Source organism: Sinohyriopsis cumingii, chromosome 16 (genome assembly GCF_028554795.1).
Source record: "Sinohyriopsis cumingii isolate HCF-2022 chromosome 16, ASM2855479v2, whole genome shotgun sequence".
Taxonomy (NCBI): domain Eukaryota; kingdom Metazoa; phylum Mollusca; class Bivalvia; order Unionida; family Unionidae; genus Sinohyriopsis; species Sinohyriopsis cumingii.
Window position 1 is genome coordinate 46,091,296 of NC_142976.1, and position 17,019 is coordinate 46,108,314.

The 17,019-nt window shown below is 31.7% G+C and overlaps 1 protein-coding gene across 6 annotated transcripts in view; it reads left to right on the forward strand.

Annotated features, from left to right (window-relative positions):
* LOC149780349 (uncharacterized) overlaps nt 1–17,019 on the forward strand; it is a 104,627-nt gene that overhangs the window by 34,374 nt on the left and 53,234 nt on the right. For 4 of the 6 annotated variants that reach the window (XR_016415062.1, XM_089937232.1, XM_089937234.1 and 1 more), the window contains 3 exons: nt 5,878–5,984; nt 9,246–9,311; nt 15,191–15,507. Coding sequence is in view for 5 of the 6 variants with exons in the window: in XM_089937232.1 (XP_089793358.1) it covers nt 5,878–5,984; nt 9,246–9,311; nt 15,191–15,507 (490 nt within the window). In the remaining variant the exon portion in view is untranslated. The remainder of the gene's footprint in view (nt 1–5,877; nt 5,985–9,245; nt 9,312–15,190; nt 15,508–17,019) is intronic. The other 2 variants (XM_089937235.1, XM_089937236.1) reach the window with 1 other exon arrangement.

Consider the following 17,019-nt stretch of genomic DNA (forward strand, 5'->3'; position numbering starts at 1 on the left):
CAAATGACTGATAAATTGGATTTTGATATAATGTGGTTATCAAATGACTGATAAATTGGATTTTGATAGATTGTGGTTATCAAATGACTGACGTCTTGTATATTGATAGAATGTGGTTATCAAATGATTGATAAATTGGATTTTAATAGATTGTGGTTATCAAATGACTGATAAATTGGATTTTGATAGAATCTGGTTATCAAATGACTGATAAATTGGATTTTAATAGATTGTGGTTATCAAATGACTGATAAATTGGATTTTAATAGAATCTGGTTATCAAATGACTGATAAATTGGATTTTAATAGATTGTGGTTATCAAATGACTGACGTCTTGTATATTGATAGAATGTGGTTATCAAATGACTGATAAATTGGATTTTGATAGAGTGTGGTTATCAAATGACTGATAAATTGGATTTTGATAGATTGTGGTTATCAAATGACTGACGTCTTGTATATTGATAGAATGTGGTTATCAAATGACTGATAAATTGGATTTTGATAGAGTGTGGTTATCAAATGACTGATAAATTGGATTTTGATAGATTGTGGTTATCAAATGACTGACGTCTTGTATATTGATAGAATGTGGTTATCAAATGACTGATAAATTGGATTTTGATAGATTGTGGTTATCAAATGACTGACGTCTTGTATATTGATAGAATGTGGTTATCAAATGACTGATAAATTGGATTTTGATAGAATGTGGTTATCAAATGACTGATAAATTGGATTTTGATAGATTGTGGTTATCAAATGACTGACGTCTTGTATATTGATAGAATGTGGTTATCAAATGACTGATAAATTGGATTTTGATATAATGTGGTTATCAAATGACTGATAGATTGGATTTTGATAGATTGTGGTTATCAAATGACTGACGTCTTGTATATTGATAGAATGTGGTTATCAAATGACTGATAAATTGGATTTTAATAGATTGTGGTTATCAAATGACTGACGTCTTGTATATTGATAGAATGTGGTTATCAAATGATTGATAAATTGGATTTTAATAGAATCTGGTTATCAAATGACTGATAAATTGGATTTTGATAGATTGTGGTTATCAAATGACTGACGTCTTGTATATTGATAGAATGTGGTTATCAAATGACTGATAAATTGGATTTTGATAGAATGTGGTTATCAAATGACTGATAAATTGGATTTTGATAGATTGTGGTTATCAAATGACTGACGTCTTGTATATTGATAGAATGTGGTTATCAAATGACTGATAAATTGGATTTTAATATATTGTGGTTATCAAATGACTGACGTCTTGTATATTGATAGAATGTGGTTATCAAATGACTGATAAATTTGATTTTGATAGAATGTGGTTATCAAATGACTGATAAATTGGATTTTGATAGATTGTGGTTATCAAATGACTGACGTCTTGTATATTGATAAAATGTGGTTATCAAATGATTGATAATTTGGATTTTAATAGATTGTGGTTATCAAATGACTGACGTCTTGTATATTGATAGAATGTGGTTATCAAATGACTGATAAATTGGATTTTAATAGATTGTGGTTATCAAATGACTGACGTCTTGTATATTGATAGAATGTGGTTATCAAATGATTGATAAATTGGATTTTAATAGATTGTGGTTATCAAATGACTGATAAATTGGATTTTGATAGATTGTGGTTATCAAATGACTGATAAATTGGATTTTGATAGATTGTGGTTATCAAATGACTGACATCTTGTATATTGATAGAATGTGGTTATCAAATGATTGATAAATTGGATTTTAATAGATTGTGGTTATCAAATGACTGATAAATTGGATTTTGATAGATTGTGGTTATCAAATGACTGATAAATTGGATTTTGATAGATTGTGGTTATCAAATGACTGATAAATTGGATTTTGATAGATTGTGGTTATCAAATGACTGATAAATTGGATTTTGATAGATTGTGGTTATCAAATGACTGATAAATTGGATTTTGATAGATTGTGGTTATCAAATGACTGATAAATTGGATTTTGATAGATTGTGGTTATCAAATGACTAATAAATTGGATTTTGATAGAATGTGGTTATCAGATGACTGATAAATTGGATTTTGATAGAAAGTGGTTATCAAATGGCTGATATCTGGGACATTGATAGAATATGGTTATCAAATAAATGACTGATTGATATCTTGGGTTTTGCTAGAATGTCGTTATCAAAAGACAATGACTGATATTTTGCATTTTGCCCCAGTACTAGACATCACTAAAAACTGTCACACTGTAGACATCCTAGCAATATGACTGAATTTTTTTAAAACCTACATTAAAAATCCAAATCACACACACACACACACACACACACACACTTACAATCCTGTATATATGGTATAAATAAATTTGCAATATAAGACATATAAAAAAACAGCTTAAATTCCAACTAGCTTATGAGAGAATAATTTTGAAGTGACAGATTTTCTGAAATAAATAATTTTAAGTTAGTAAATATTACAGTTTAAATTAGTGTAAATTATAAATTAGTGCCAAGAATCTGATGGTGCCTTTGGTCTGTTTACTTTCCATAATTTGGGTTTTCTGGCAGATTTTCCAAAATATATATTTCTGTGATCTTAACCTAATACTGTCCAATTTTTTTTATGAAAATATAATTTCAGGTTTTTGACTTTCTAGTAAGTTATATCTCCTAAGATTGAGCTGATTCCAATATTTCTCATCAATGTTTAATTCCTAACCCATGCCTCATACTAAAACTGTAATCCCCATGTATGTATGTGTGTATGTATGTATGTGTGTATCTATGTATGTATGTATGTATGTATGTATGTATGTATGTATGTATGTATGTATGTGTGTGTGTGTGTGTGTGTGTGTGTATGTATGTATGTATGTATGTATGTCTGTAAAAGTGTATGTGTGTATGTATGTATGTATGTATGTATGTATGTATGTATGTATGTGTGTATGTATGTATGTGTGGGTGTGTATGTATGTATGTATGTATGTCTGTAAAAGTGTATGTGTGTATGTATGTATGTATGTATGTATGTATGCATTGTATGTATGTATGTATGTATGTATGTATGTATGTATGTATGCATGTGCATGTGTGTATGTGTGTAAGTATGTATGTATGTATATATGTATCTATGTATGTATGTGTGTGTATGTATGTATGTATGTATGTATATGTGTATGTATGTGTGTATGTATGTATGTATGTATGTATGTCTGTTTGTGTATGTATGTATGTATGTATGTATGTATGTATGTGTGTGTGTATGTATGTATGTATTTATGTATGTATGTATGTGTTTGTGTGTGTGTATGTATGTATGTATGTATGTATGTATGTATGTATGTATGTGTGGATTCATGTATGTAAACTTGGGTTTAAAGGGTGCATTTTAAAATCATGTGTATCATAAAGGTCACGTTTTAATTTATTGCTTAAAAGGTGAAGGTCATTAAAAAGCTACTGCAGGATATTGTAGAACATAGATCTACTAATTGCTTCTGAAGAAATGTTGAATATATGAAGATTTACTTGTACTTAATGGTTTAATATTAAGCTACCATAAATGCAGTGTTTTTACTATAGTGGACTGCAGTGGGTTAAAACATTGAGGTCCAGCTTATACCACATGTATCTTTTTGCTTTATCATTTAATAAACTATTTATATATTATGCATATTGACATTATTAAACATATTTTAGGTATATAAAATGTAGGTGTTCTTATTATATCAAATGAAATTAAACTGTTACAGACATACTTTTCAAAGTAGGTCAAAATAATTTATTCAGTTTCACAATATCTTTGAAAGTATTTGAAATATAAAGACCTGTCATATTGTAATCAGTCTTAATACTCCATTAGGATCAAGAATTATTGCCATCTATACTCGCTTATTAGTCGAGTCCAAATGCAGACAACATAGACCCTGATCTGCTGTTGCAGAAAGCCTTGACAGATCAGGATCTGTTTTTGTTCCACTTTTTATTCCTTACAAATTGCACAGATCCGTTACAGCTGCTATATTTTGCAGTATCTAATTCATTGCAGTTGGACTTGGCTCATCTGTAGTACATATGATCTATTGTAAATATATGCATGATTGCCTGGGCTTGTTGGTTCATAGTGATTTGTCAACACAAAAAAAAAAAAATTTAAAAAATGTGTCTTCTGAATCAATCAATTAACTCTTCTCAGCGTATTGTTTAATAACTCCCAAATTGTATTAAATTTTGTTTTTAATCTTTTTCTTCAGACATCCTTTTAATAGCTAAAGTGTTTCAATTTCAAAGCAAGAATTTTCAATGCATGGCCATGTAAATTTATTTTGACATTCCATAAGTGTTAACAAATATGATGAATTCTATAGAATAGTTGAATATTTCTGACCTTTTTTAAGTTTCCATATGTAAAATCTATAATCCTTGTTTTTAAGTTTCCATATGTAAAATCTATAGTCCTTGTTTTTAATTTTCTATATGTAAAATCTACAATCCTTGTTTTTAAGTTTCAATATGTAAAATCTAGAATCCTTGTTTTTAATTTTCTATATGTAAAATCTATAATCCTTGCTTTTAAGTTTCTATATGTAAAATCTATAATCCTTGCTTTTAAGTTTCCGTATGTAAAATCTATAATCCTTGTTTTTAAGTTTCTGTATGTAAAATCTATAATCCTTGTTTTTAAGTTTCCATATGTAAAATCTATAATCCTTGTTTTTAAGTTTCCATATGTAAAATCTATAATCCTTGTTTTTAAGTTTCTATATGTAAAATCTATAATCCTTGTTTTTAAGTTTCCATATGTAAAATCTTTAATCCTTGATTTTAAGTTTCCATATGTAAAATCTATAATCCTTGTTTTTAAGTTTCTATATGTAAAATCCATAATCCTTGTTTTTAAGTTTCTATATGTAAACTATATAATCCTTGTTTTTAAGTTTCCGTATGTAAAATCTATAATCCTTGTAATCCTTGTTTTTAAGTTTCTGTATGTAAAATCTATAATCCTTGTTTTTAAGTTTCCATATGTAAAATCTATAATCCTTGTTTTTAAGTTTCCGTAAGTAAAATCTATAATCCTTGTTTTTAAGTTTCCATATGTAAAATCTATAATCCTTGTTTTTAAAGATCTTTTAATGAATAATGTCAAAATTGTGAAGGACAGAAAATTTAAAACAGTTTTATATTTTCATGGCCATATGAAAAAAATGTTTTATTTACTCATAGTTTGCTTGTAAAGTTCTATTAGGCATTAATTAAATTTTGCTTTTAAGCTTTATGACTTTGAAATGGAGACTGTTCTGCTAATGTCATTTTTTAATTGATACATGCTGCCGAAAAAGGAAAATGCATATTGTTTATACAGCAATATATTTTTTTGTAATACTGAATATTGATATAATACTGGTCAACAGTATATTTTGTATATCGAATAATAATAACAGACTTGTATATGGTATCAATTGTATATAGAATAATGATACTAGATTGGTAGAAATAATATCTTTTATATTGAATAATGATAAAGGACTGATAGATGTTATGTAGTAAAACCCATATTAAAGATTTCATTTGTCAGCTGTATCACTGAACCTTACATACCTTTTACATTTTTTGTCAGAAAATTTGCCCATAATATTAAAACTAATTGTTCCTTCAGTGAGGAAAACAATCTTTTTATCCAACTTTTTATGTAGTAAAAGCACAAGAAGAATATATTTCATTTTTCATTCCATAGTTTTGACTTCTTTGTAAATAGTTAAAACACCTGAAGATAAATGGAAAATAAAATATTCTGACAAACGATCTTGGTTCCAGTAGAAACAATTTTGTTTATGATTTTATTTCAGAAAAAGCGATCACGCACTCCCCAGTCTCCTTCCAGCCATTTTAGACATGTCATGTCTGTATCTCCAAGAGTATTTTCCACACGAGTTTCAGATGTTGATTCAGTCGGGTAATGAACACTTGAAAATAATTAACTTACACATTTTCATGTCTGTGAGAATTGTTGACTATATTTTGTAGCTAGTTTTGTCCCCCATTTTTTATTAAATAATGGGGAAGGGAAGTGTGCTGTGCTACCTAATATGATGAGACAGGGTTTAGTTTGATTGCCAAGCTTTTTCTCCACCACTTGGCAGAGTTGAGGCCCCTGGTTTTCTGACCCACCCAATCTTTTATCTATACAGTCGTTACCTTAATTACTGGATTTCAAGAACAGATGTTATGCTGCTTGATACAGTAACATTTATGTAATAAAACACTAACTAGACATGTTATTTAGGAGATATGATATTGCTTCAGATAATTAATATCCAAATGTTTATATACTATTTACATTTACATGTAATTCCAGTTCAACTGCAAATGCATAGACCCAGATCTGTTGTTGCACAATGTTCTGGCAGACCTTGGTAGTAGGTATTTTCAGCTAGTTGGGAGTGATCAGTAGAACAAACAACATAAAACCCTGATCTGCTATTGTAATATGTGAAGGCAGATCAGGGTCTCTGTTGTCTGCAGTGGGACTATTCTTCTAAGTGAATATATATGGTATAGAGACATTTGAATATCAGTTATTTGAACAAATATCCTGTCTCTACATGTCTATTATGTGAATGTACATGATTTGTTTACAAAGTAGTTCCTAATACACTATTGGGCACACGTGTCCTGTGCGTGGGTGCAATATGAAGGTGTGCAATACTGTAAAATATTTAACGATTCTGATAGTGTAAAGTTAATGGAGAAAAAAATGAGCATATAATAAATTTTATTTATTAATCAGCCACATTCATGTATTCAGTGTTAATGTGAATATATTTTATTTCTACACTACATTTCTGTTATAAGCCCATGCTACATGCCCCACTTTTAGCTAAGTTTTGTTGGAAAGTTTTTTTCTTCCAATATTAAGCACCCTACCCCATCTCCCCAACTAGGACTTTCCTAGTGAAGGAGTATAAATACTGTAATTGTTACATGATTCAAACCATGTAATGGCTGGCTTGATGTCATGTATTTTTTATGTCAGTTGTAGTTTCAGCATTAGTCTTTCACATGCTATTTGTCAGCTGTAGTTCTAACATCAGCATTTCACATGCTGTTTGTCAGCTGTAGTTCCAACATCAGAATTGCTCATGCTATTTGTCAGCTGTAGTTCCAACATCAGCATTTCACATGCTATTTGGTAGCTGTAGTCCCAAGATCAGAATTTCACATGCTGTTTGTCAGCTGTAGTTCCAACATCAGAATTGCTGGTGCTATTTGTCAGCTGTAGTTCCAACATCAGCATTTCACATTCTCTTTGTCAACTGTAATTCCAACATCAGCATTTCACATGCTGTTTGTCAGCTGTAGTTCCAACATCATAATTGCTCGTGCTATTTGTCAACTGTAGTTCCAACAACAGAATTTCACATGCTATTTGAATACATGTTTGTGTGGATAAATTGGCAGAGTACTGAGAATACCTGGATCACTGTGGTATCATTCACCCAAGTACTAATAATATCTAGATTACTGTATGTTATCATTTGCCAGCATACTGATAATACCTGGATTAATGTGTTTTTGCCAGTGTACTGATACTACCCAAATTAATGTGTTATCATTTGCTATAATACTGATATTAGGTTGATTATGTCTTATCATTTGCCAGAGTACTGATAATACATATATTATGGTGTGTTATCATTTGCCAGAGTATTGATAATACCTGGATTAATATGTGTTATCATTTGCTAGACTACTGATATTAGGTGGATTACTGTGTGTTATCATTTGTTAGAGTACTGATAGTACCTGGATTAATGTGTTTTTTGCCAGAGTACTGATACTACCTGAATTACTGTGTTATCATTTGCTAGAGTACTGATATTAGGTGGATTACTGTGTTAGCATTTGCCAGAGTACTCATATTATCTGGATTACAGTGTGTTATCATTTGCCAGAGTACTGACTGGCTGTTTCTTGTACAAAGAAAACCATTTATTATCTGTGTATTAATACTGATTGTGTATTATGTCTGTATTAATACTGACTGTGGCTGTTTCTTGTACAAAGCAAACAGTGTAGTCTGTATTAATACTGATTGTGTATTATGTCTGTATTAATACTGATTGTATATTATGTCTGTATTAATACTGATTGTGTATTATGTCTGTATTAATACTGATTGTGTATTATGTCCATATTAATACTGATTGTGGCTGTTTCTCATACAATGTAAACAGTGTAGTCTTTATTAATACTGATTTTATTAATACTGATGGAGCCCTGAGTGGCTGAGTAGTCTAAAGCACTCTCCGTTACGGATCACTGCCATCTCACCTCTGTCTGCGTGGGCTCGATTATCAGATTCAGCCTATATGGGTATGTGAGAAAGCTTGCCAGTAGCTTCTCGTGGGTCGGTGGTTCTTTCCAGGGTTTTCCCAGGTTCTTCCTCCACCATTAAAACTGGCCGCCATGTATAGCCTGTCGTGTGCTGAAAAATGGCGTTAAACCCTACAACAACAACAACAACAACAATTAATATTGATTGTGTATTATGTCTGTATTAATACTAATTGTGTATTATCACTGTGTTAATACTGATTGTGGCTGTTTCTTGTACAAAACAAACTGTGCAGTCTGCATTAATACTTATTGTGTATTATCACTGTATTAATGTTGACTGTGGCCATTTCTGTTACAAAGCAAACTGTATAATCATTATTAATACTGATTGTGTATCATCACTGTATTAATACTGATTGTGTATTATCACTATATTAATACTGACTGTGGCTGTTTTTTTGTACAAAGCAAACTGTGCAGTTTGTATTAATACTGATTGTGTATTTTCAATTATTTAAAATTGATTGTGACTGTTTCTTGTACAAAGCAAACTGTGTAGTCTGTATTAATACTGATTGAATATTATCACTGTATTAATACTGATTGTATATTATCACTGTATTAATACTGATTGTGTATTATCACTGTATTAATACTGATTGTGTATTATCACTGTATTAATACTGACTGTGGCTGTTTCTTGTACAAAGCAAACTGTGCAGTTTGTATTAATACTGATTGTGTATTATGTCTATTGATACTGATTGTTGCTGTTTTTTGTACAAAGCAAACCATGTATTATCACTGTACTAATTGTGGCTATTTGTTGCTGTTGTCTATAGTCAGCTAACATTTTTATGCTTGCTTTGAATTGTAGTGTCAACGAGCTGCTAAATTTACCCAGGGATGTCTTTGTACAGGTTCTAGAACATTCAAAACAAAGGTAGGTTCAAAATAAAAAGAAGGAGTGAAAAACCAAGGACCAAGAAGACATGTCCCAATCATGCAGTTACTATAAATACTTGTTAATAAGGCAAGTCAAACTGATAACTGTATGAACACAGATCTGCTGTCACATAATGTGCTGGCCAATCTAGGTCTTTACAGTTTGTTAGGAGTGTTCATTAAAATAATTAACATAGAGCTTCATCTGCTGGCACATTATATGATGGCTGATCAGGGGTCTGTGTTGCTTGGAGTTGGGCTCAACTTATATGCGATTACACATGGTAATCACTGTGTACCATATATCATTTAGATTGGAGTACATAGCAATCATCTGTCCTTCCTTCCATTAATGATTCTTTCATCTGGCACCTGTTAATCATTAATCATATTTCATGGATTGCCATAAAACTTGGTAACTATTGTGTTAATAATAATAATAATAATAATAATAATAATGAGAACTTTGTATAGCGCCTAATCTTTAGAAGCTCTAAGCACTTTAGAACATTAGATAACACATAGAACATAAAAAAGACATATATAATATTATGATTACAAAAACAAACACCATGAAATCAGAAAACATAAAAAAACATGCTGAAAATATTTAAGGTAGGAAACATTATTAAGTCTTTTAAGTTGATAACTATTATGTTAATCATTTTTCATGGATTGCCATAAAACTTGGTAACTATTATGTAAGTCATTTTTCATGGATTGCCATAAAACTTGCAAAATGTTATGTTAGTACTTTTTCATGAATTGCCATACAATATTTGGTAACTGTTTTGTTAGTTATTTTTTATGGACTGCCATAAATTTGGCAGCTGTTATGTTAGTCATTTTTCAAAGATTGCCATACAGTTTGGTAACTGTTAGTCAGTTGAAGATGCACATGTCAGCAAATCACATTGCTTATATGAGTTTGATTAGAGGTATTGCCCTTGTTTTCATGTAGTTTGTGTGCCACAATCTCATTAGGGTTAATTAGTCCACTTTTTTTGATGGATTTCAGTGAAACTTGGTAAATATTATTGTGATTACCTTTACAATATTTGGTTGAAATTATTGTCAATTATGTCTTGTAGCTTATTATGGTGTATGATGTAATCTTGTTAGAATTACCACAGCTAGTCCAGCTGGTCCTGCCTTTTTTATCTTTCCTCACTATGAAACTGGAACAAATTGAAAAATCTTGGTGCATCCATGATTTTTAAGAGTTATTGCCCTTTTAACAGTTGCAGTTATTATTTGATTACTTTTAAAGCTAGTACATGTATAGATTATCGTCATCACCTAGCACATGTATATATTATGGTCATCACCTAATACATGTACATATTATGGTCATAACCTAATACATGTACATATTATGGTCACCACCTAGTACATGTGCATATTATGGTCATCACCTAATACATGTGCATATTATGGTCATCACCTAATACATGTACATATTATGGTCATAACCTAATACATGTACATATTATGGTCATCACCTAATACATGTACATATTATGGACTTCACCACATACATGTATATACTATGGTCACCACCTAATACATGTACATATTATGGTCGCCACAATACATGTACATATTATGATCATAACCTAATACATGTACATATTATGGTCATCACCTAGTACATGTACATATTATGGTCATCACCTAATACATGTACATTTTATGGTCTTCACCTAATATATGTACATAGTATGGACATCACCTAATACATGTAAATATTATGGTCATCACCTAATACATGTATATATTATGGTCACCACCTAATACATGTACAAGGTATGGTCATCGCTATATACATGTACATAGTATGGTCATCATCTAGTACATGTACATATTATGGACTTCACCATATACATGTACATATTATGGTCATCACCTAGTATATGTACATATTATGGTCATCACCTTATATATGTGCATATTATGGTCACCACCTAATACATGTACATATTATAGACTTTACCATATACATGTACATATTATGGTCATCATCTAGTACATGTACATATTAATTTCATCACCTAATACATGTACATGTTATGGTCATCACCTAGTACATGTACATATTATGGTCATCATCTAGTACATGTATATTTACACCATAGGGTAGGAGCTGGATTCTGGGTATATAGGGGTATATTTATACCGTAGGGTTGGAGCTGGATGCTGGTTAGGTATGGGTATGTTTATATCATAGGGTTGGAGCGGGATGCTGGGTAGGTAGGAGTTTATTTACACCATAGGGTAGGAGCTGGATGCTGGGTAGGTAGGGGTATATTTACACAATAGGGTATGAGCTGGATGCTGGGTAGTTAAGGGTATATTTACACCATAGGGTAGGAGCTTGATGCTGGGTAGGTAGGGGAATATTTATACCATAGGGTAGGAGCTGGCTAGGTAGGGGAATATTTATACCATAGGGTAGGAGCAGGAGGCTGGGTAGGTAGGGGAATATTTATACCATAGAGTTGGAGCTGGATGTTGGGTAGGTAGGGGAATATTTATACCATAGGGTTGGAGCTGGATGCTGGGTAGGTAGGGGTATATTTACACCATAGGGTTGGAGCTGGATGCTGGGTAGGTAGGGGAATATTTATAATATAGGGTTGGAGCTGGATGCTGGGTAGGAAGGGGTATATTTATACCATAGGGTTGGAGCTGGATGCTGGGTACTAGGTTGGGGTATATTTATACGATAGGGTTGGAGCTGGATGCTGGGTACTAGGTTGGGGTATATTTACATGAGAAAATTGCTTACCTTAACTCTAGTTGATGTTCCACTCACAAGCACATCTAGCTAAACCAAAGAAAAGTCTAGTAAGCCCATATTAAACTCTCATTTAGATACGTAACTAAAGATTGATGACAAAATTCATATGATCTGTGTTTGTTTATCACAGCTTAAAGTTTTTGTTTATATCAATCTGTGACAGTTTCTTTTCACCTAAATTGTTTTAATCCTACATATAATTCATTTAGAATTTCATGTATTTAAAAAGGCAGCGAGTGCATGTGAACAGGCTTAATTATATTACTTACGGGATTACAAATCCACTTGCCCAATGCCCACAACAAGATAGATCTGTGTTCGGAAAGCTCAAATTTGCAAGGCACTACCCATGGGCAAGTCCACAAACTTGAGAAAGGGATGCAAGATACAATAAATTTTATTGTATTTCTGTGGTCTGAGTAGAATACAGTAACCATTTGAGCTAATTTACCAACAAGAAGTCATGTTCAATGTGTAATGCTTTATGTTCTGCAAGTTTTATACCCTGCAATCTTACCATAACACATACATCAATACACACATATATGAACATACACATACATCAACATAATACATTCATCAATACACACATACTTCAACACACACACATCAACATAATACATTCATCAACAGACATATTCATCAACACACACATATATAAAAACACATATACATTAACATGCACATACATCAAAACACACATTCATCAACACATTTATTTACCATTTATATGTAACACATTCTTCTTCCGCATACCTGACTACAGTTTCACGTATTTAATGTGTTATTCCCATCTTGTCATCAATGTCAACATCAGTCTTGCATTTTCTCATCTAGATATGATAATGTAAATATTTACTATTTAATATTTTAACATATCTGTTCCACTGAAATCATAATATTTGTACATATCAGGGATTCACCGACTTTCCAGTCCTAAGTTAGCCATGGGCAGTTTGACAGATTGCCAAGTTTAAACAATCAACTTTTCAAACATTGTTTTGATTCATGTCACCAATTTTATGGTGAATAGGTGTTAAATTATAAAAGGCAACTTGTGAGATTTTTTTGACAGGTATGTGTTTGGAAAGAAAAGGCATTAATCTCTAGTGATTAGCTACCAAAAAGATTTGGTTCAAAGCATGGTTGATTTTAGATAATTGTAGCCTCCACAGGTGGCATGTATAATATGTGGTTTATGTAATAATTATATGCATGTTGCTTGGCAAGCAATTAAATGGACAAAAATAAGTGTCCTCAAATCATTCTCAAAAGTTGAATTCTCAAATATTTTGATGCATGTCGCCAATTTGAATGTGAATATAAGGCAATTGCTAAGTAAATGGAATGGATAAAATAAGTGTTTACAAATCCTTGAGTCATGAGTATAAATAATTACAGTCATACTTTAATTCCATCTCTCTTTCTCTCTGTCTCACTCTCTCTTTCTCTTAAAAATGTATCTATTACCATATTTCAATTTTTGTATACCTATCCCTTAATTTGTCTATATATATGTACATGCCTGCTTTTGCTCTTCCGAAGCTGTCTGCATTTTAACTCTTTCTAATATACATTTTTATCTGTGTTCTTATTTACATATATATTTGTAGATAACTTTAGCTATCAGTTTATGGTTGTAAGGTACCAACAGAAATACGAAGGAAACAAAAGTTTCAATAAATATAATGTACTTTCCTTAAAATATACCATATTTTATCTTATTGTTTTTCTCATGTTGGGAGATTATGTTTGGGGCAAGTTCAAATTTCCAGTCAGCTTGCCTCGAGAAAGTTGACTTTGTACTTATAAGGAACATTGATGCATAATTTTAAATAGTCACTGTAGTACTTTATGTATATAAGTACTCCTACTAAACAGCCTGACTGGTTCAGACATTTTACTCTAGTAGTATGTGAAACTGATTGTTGAATAGACATACCAGCCTGACTGGTTCAAACTTTTTTTGACTGTGACATCCTGTTTCATGTTAAACTGAAAATAGAGATCATTATTCTTAATAGCATTAATTGATTCATCGCTAAATTTCATAAATATTTAACTGCATAATAATGTCACTGGTTATGTAGATTTTGTTGAAGTAATGTTTTGCTACAGTGTGCCTATACTATTAGAACCTTCATTGTAACATGGGTCATATTATAAGGCCAACATTATACCATGGTTCCTGCAGTAAGGCCCATCATTATATTGTTGTTCCTGTTATAAGGCCTTTATACTGGTGTTCCTGTTATGAGGCAAACATTATACCATGGTTCCAGTTATAAGGCTCTTCATTAAAGCAAGTATGGTCATGGATTTCATTTAATAAAGTAGTAGTAACATTATATGTATGATATAGTTCATTATAATGCAGTTTCACTATGGACAGATTTATAATGTAGTAGCACTATAGTGCTACTACATTATAAATCTGTCCATAGTGAAACTGCATTATAATGAACTATATCATACATACATACTGTATGCTGTATGACTCCCATGGACAGATTATAACTTAGTCACACTATAGGACTATACTCTATGACTCCTATGGACACATTTATAAGGTAGTCTTGTTGCAGGATTCTGTTCTTTATAACTCCCATTGACAGATTTATAATGTAGTCTTACTTTAAAACTGTATATTCTTTAACTCCCATTGACAGATTTATAATGTAGTCTTACTTTAAAACTATATACTCTGTGAATCCCATTGGCATATTTATAATGTAGTCTTTAAAACTGTATAATCTATAACTCCCATTGACAGATTTATAATGTAGTCTTACTTTAAAACTGTATACTCTATGAATCCCATTGACAGATTTATAATGTAGTCTTACTTTAAAACTGTATACTCTATGAATCTCATTGACAGATTTATAATGTAGTCTGTCTTTAAGACTGTATACTCTATGAATCACATGGACAGATTTAGATTGAAGGTGTACAGTACTGTTTACAGCAGTAATTTGTATGTACTTTCTCCAGAAATATGTTAGCTACGTATGCATTAATATATAAATTAGAAGCAAAAATGAATATTTTTACTTTCATTTAAACTTATTTTTCAGTGACTTTACCTCAAGAGAAAAAATTCAAGACTTAATACAGAGAGTCATGCCAGTAGAACGTGGCAACACAAATATTTCCATTGCTAGCCATGATCTTCTGCATCAAAAAAAGATAAATCTTCAGAAGGGGAACAAATATATCCGACAGCCTCAAATGATGGGAACAAAACCAATTTACTATTTAGATGATGAAAGCTTGGAACATGGCAGTGCTGATAGTCCAGATCATGAATCACCGGATTTCAGTGATTACGGCTTGTACTTGAGTGAGTCCAGAGGATTTTCCAGATACAAGAAAATACCAGCAATAGGAAAAGGTGATTTGTGAATTGGGTAACAATCTGTAGTGATAAGTTAATTGGGAAACAATATGTTAGTGGTGATTAGTGAATTGGGTAACAATCGGTTAGTAGGGATCACTTAATTGGGTAACAAACTGTTAGTAGTGATTACTTAATTGGGTAACACTCTGTTAGTGGTGATTAGTGAATTGGGTAGCAATATATTAATGGTGATTGGTTAATTGGGTAGGAATCTGTTAGTGGTGATTAATGAATTGGGTAGGAATCTGTTAGTGGTGATTAGTGAATTGGGTAGGAATCTGTTAGTGGTGATTAGTAAATTGGGTAGGAATCTGTTAGTGGTTATTAGTGAATTGGGTAGGAATCTGTTAGTGGTCATTAGTGAATTGGGTAGGAATCTGTTAGTGGTGATTAGTGAATTGGGTAGGAATCTGTTAGTGGTGATTAGTGAATTGGGTAGGAATCTGTTAGTGGTGATTAGTGAATTGGGTAGGAATCTGTTAGTGGTGATTAGTGAATTGGGTAGGAATCTGTTAGTGGTGAGTAATAAATTGGGTAGGAATCTGTTAGTGGTGATTGGTTAACTGGGTAACAATACGTTAGTGTGATCAGTTAATTTGGAAGCAATATGTTAGTGGTGATTAGTGAATTGGGTAGGAATCTGTTAGTGGTGATTATATAATTGGGTAGCAATCTGTTAGTGGTGATTGGTTAATTGGGTAACGCTGCATTAGTGGTGATCAGTTAATTTGGAAGCAATCTGTTAGTAGTGATTAGTGAATTGGGTATGAATCTGTTAGTAGTGATTACTTAATTGGGTAACAATCTGTTGGTGGTGATTAGCTAATTGGGTAACAATCTGTAGTGGTGATCAGTGAAGTGGGTAACACACTGTAGTATTGATTAGTTAATTGGGTAACAGTCTGTTATTTGAATTGGGTAACATCAGTTATTGAAGATTATAACATCTGTAAAGCAAAACTTGTCACTGTAAATTCACTTTTATTTGTGAGTGACACTTTTTGGTTGATTAGCAAAACTTGTCACTGTAAATTCACTTTTATTTGTGAGTGACACTTTTTGGTTGATTAGCAAAACTTGTCACTGTAAATTCACTTTTATTTGTGAGTGACACTTTTTGGTTGATTAGTTATGGGTTGCCTGAGGAATTCAAGGCATTTATGACAAAGGACCATCATTTGAAGAAAGTTAGGACTCTCCTTTCACGGTGGAATGTCCAAAAAATTGAACCATAGGTAACACAAAAATATGTAAAATTACAAGAAATAAATAAATTCATAATTAGTTTGATGTGTTATTTAATTTACACTTGGGGAAAGTCACTATTTATTTTAGCTTCTACTCTCATATTAATAGGAATCTCTTACTTACATACCTATTATACTTATTTGTAAGTCAAGTACAACTGTAAACAACCTAGACACCAATTTGCCATCACATAATGTGCTGTTCGATTAGGGTCAGTTCTCTTTGTTCTACTGATTACTTCCAACAATCTGCATAGAC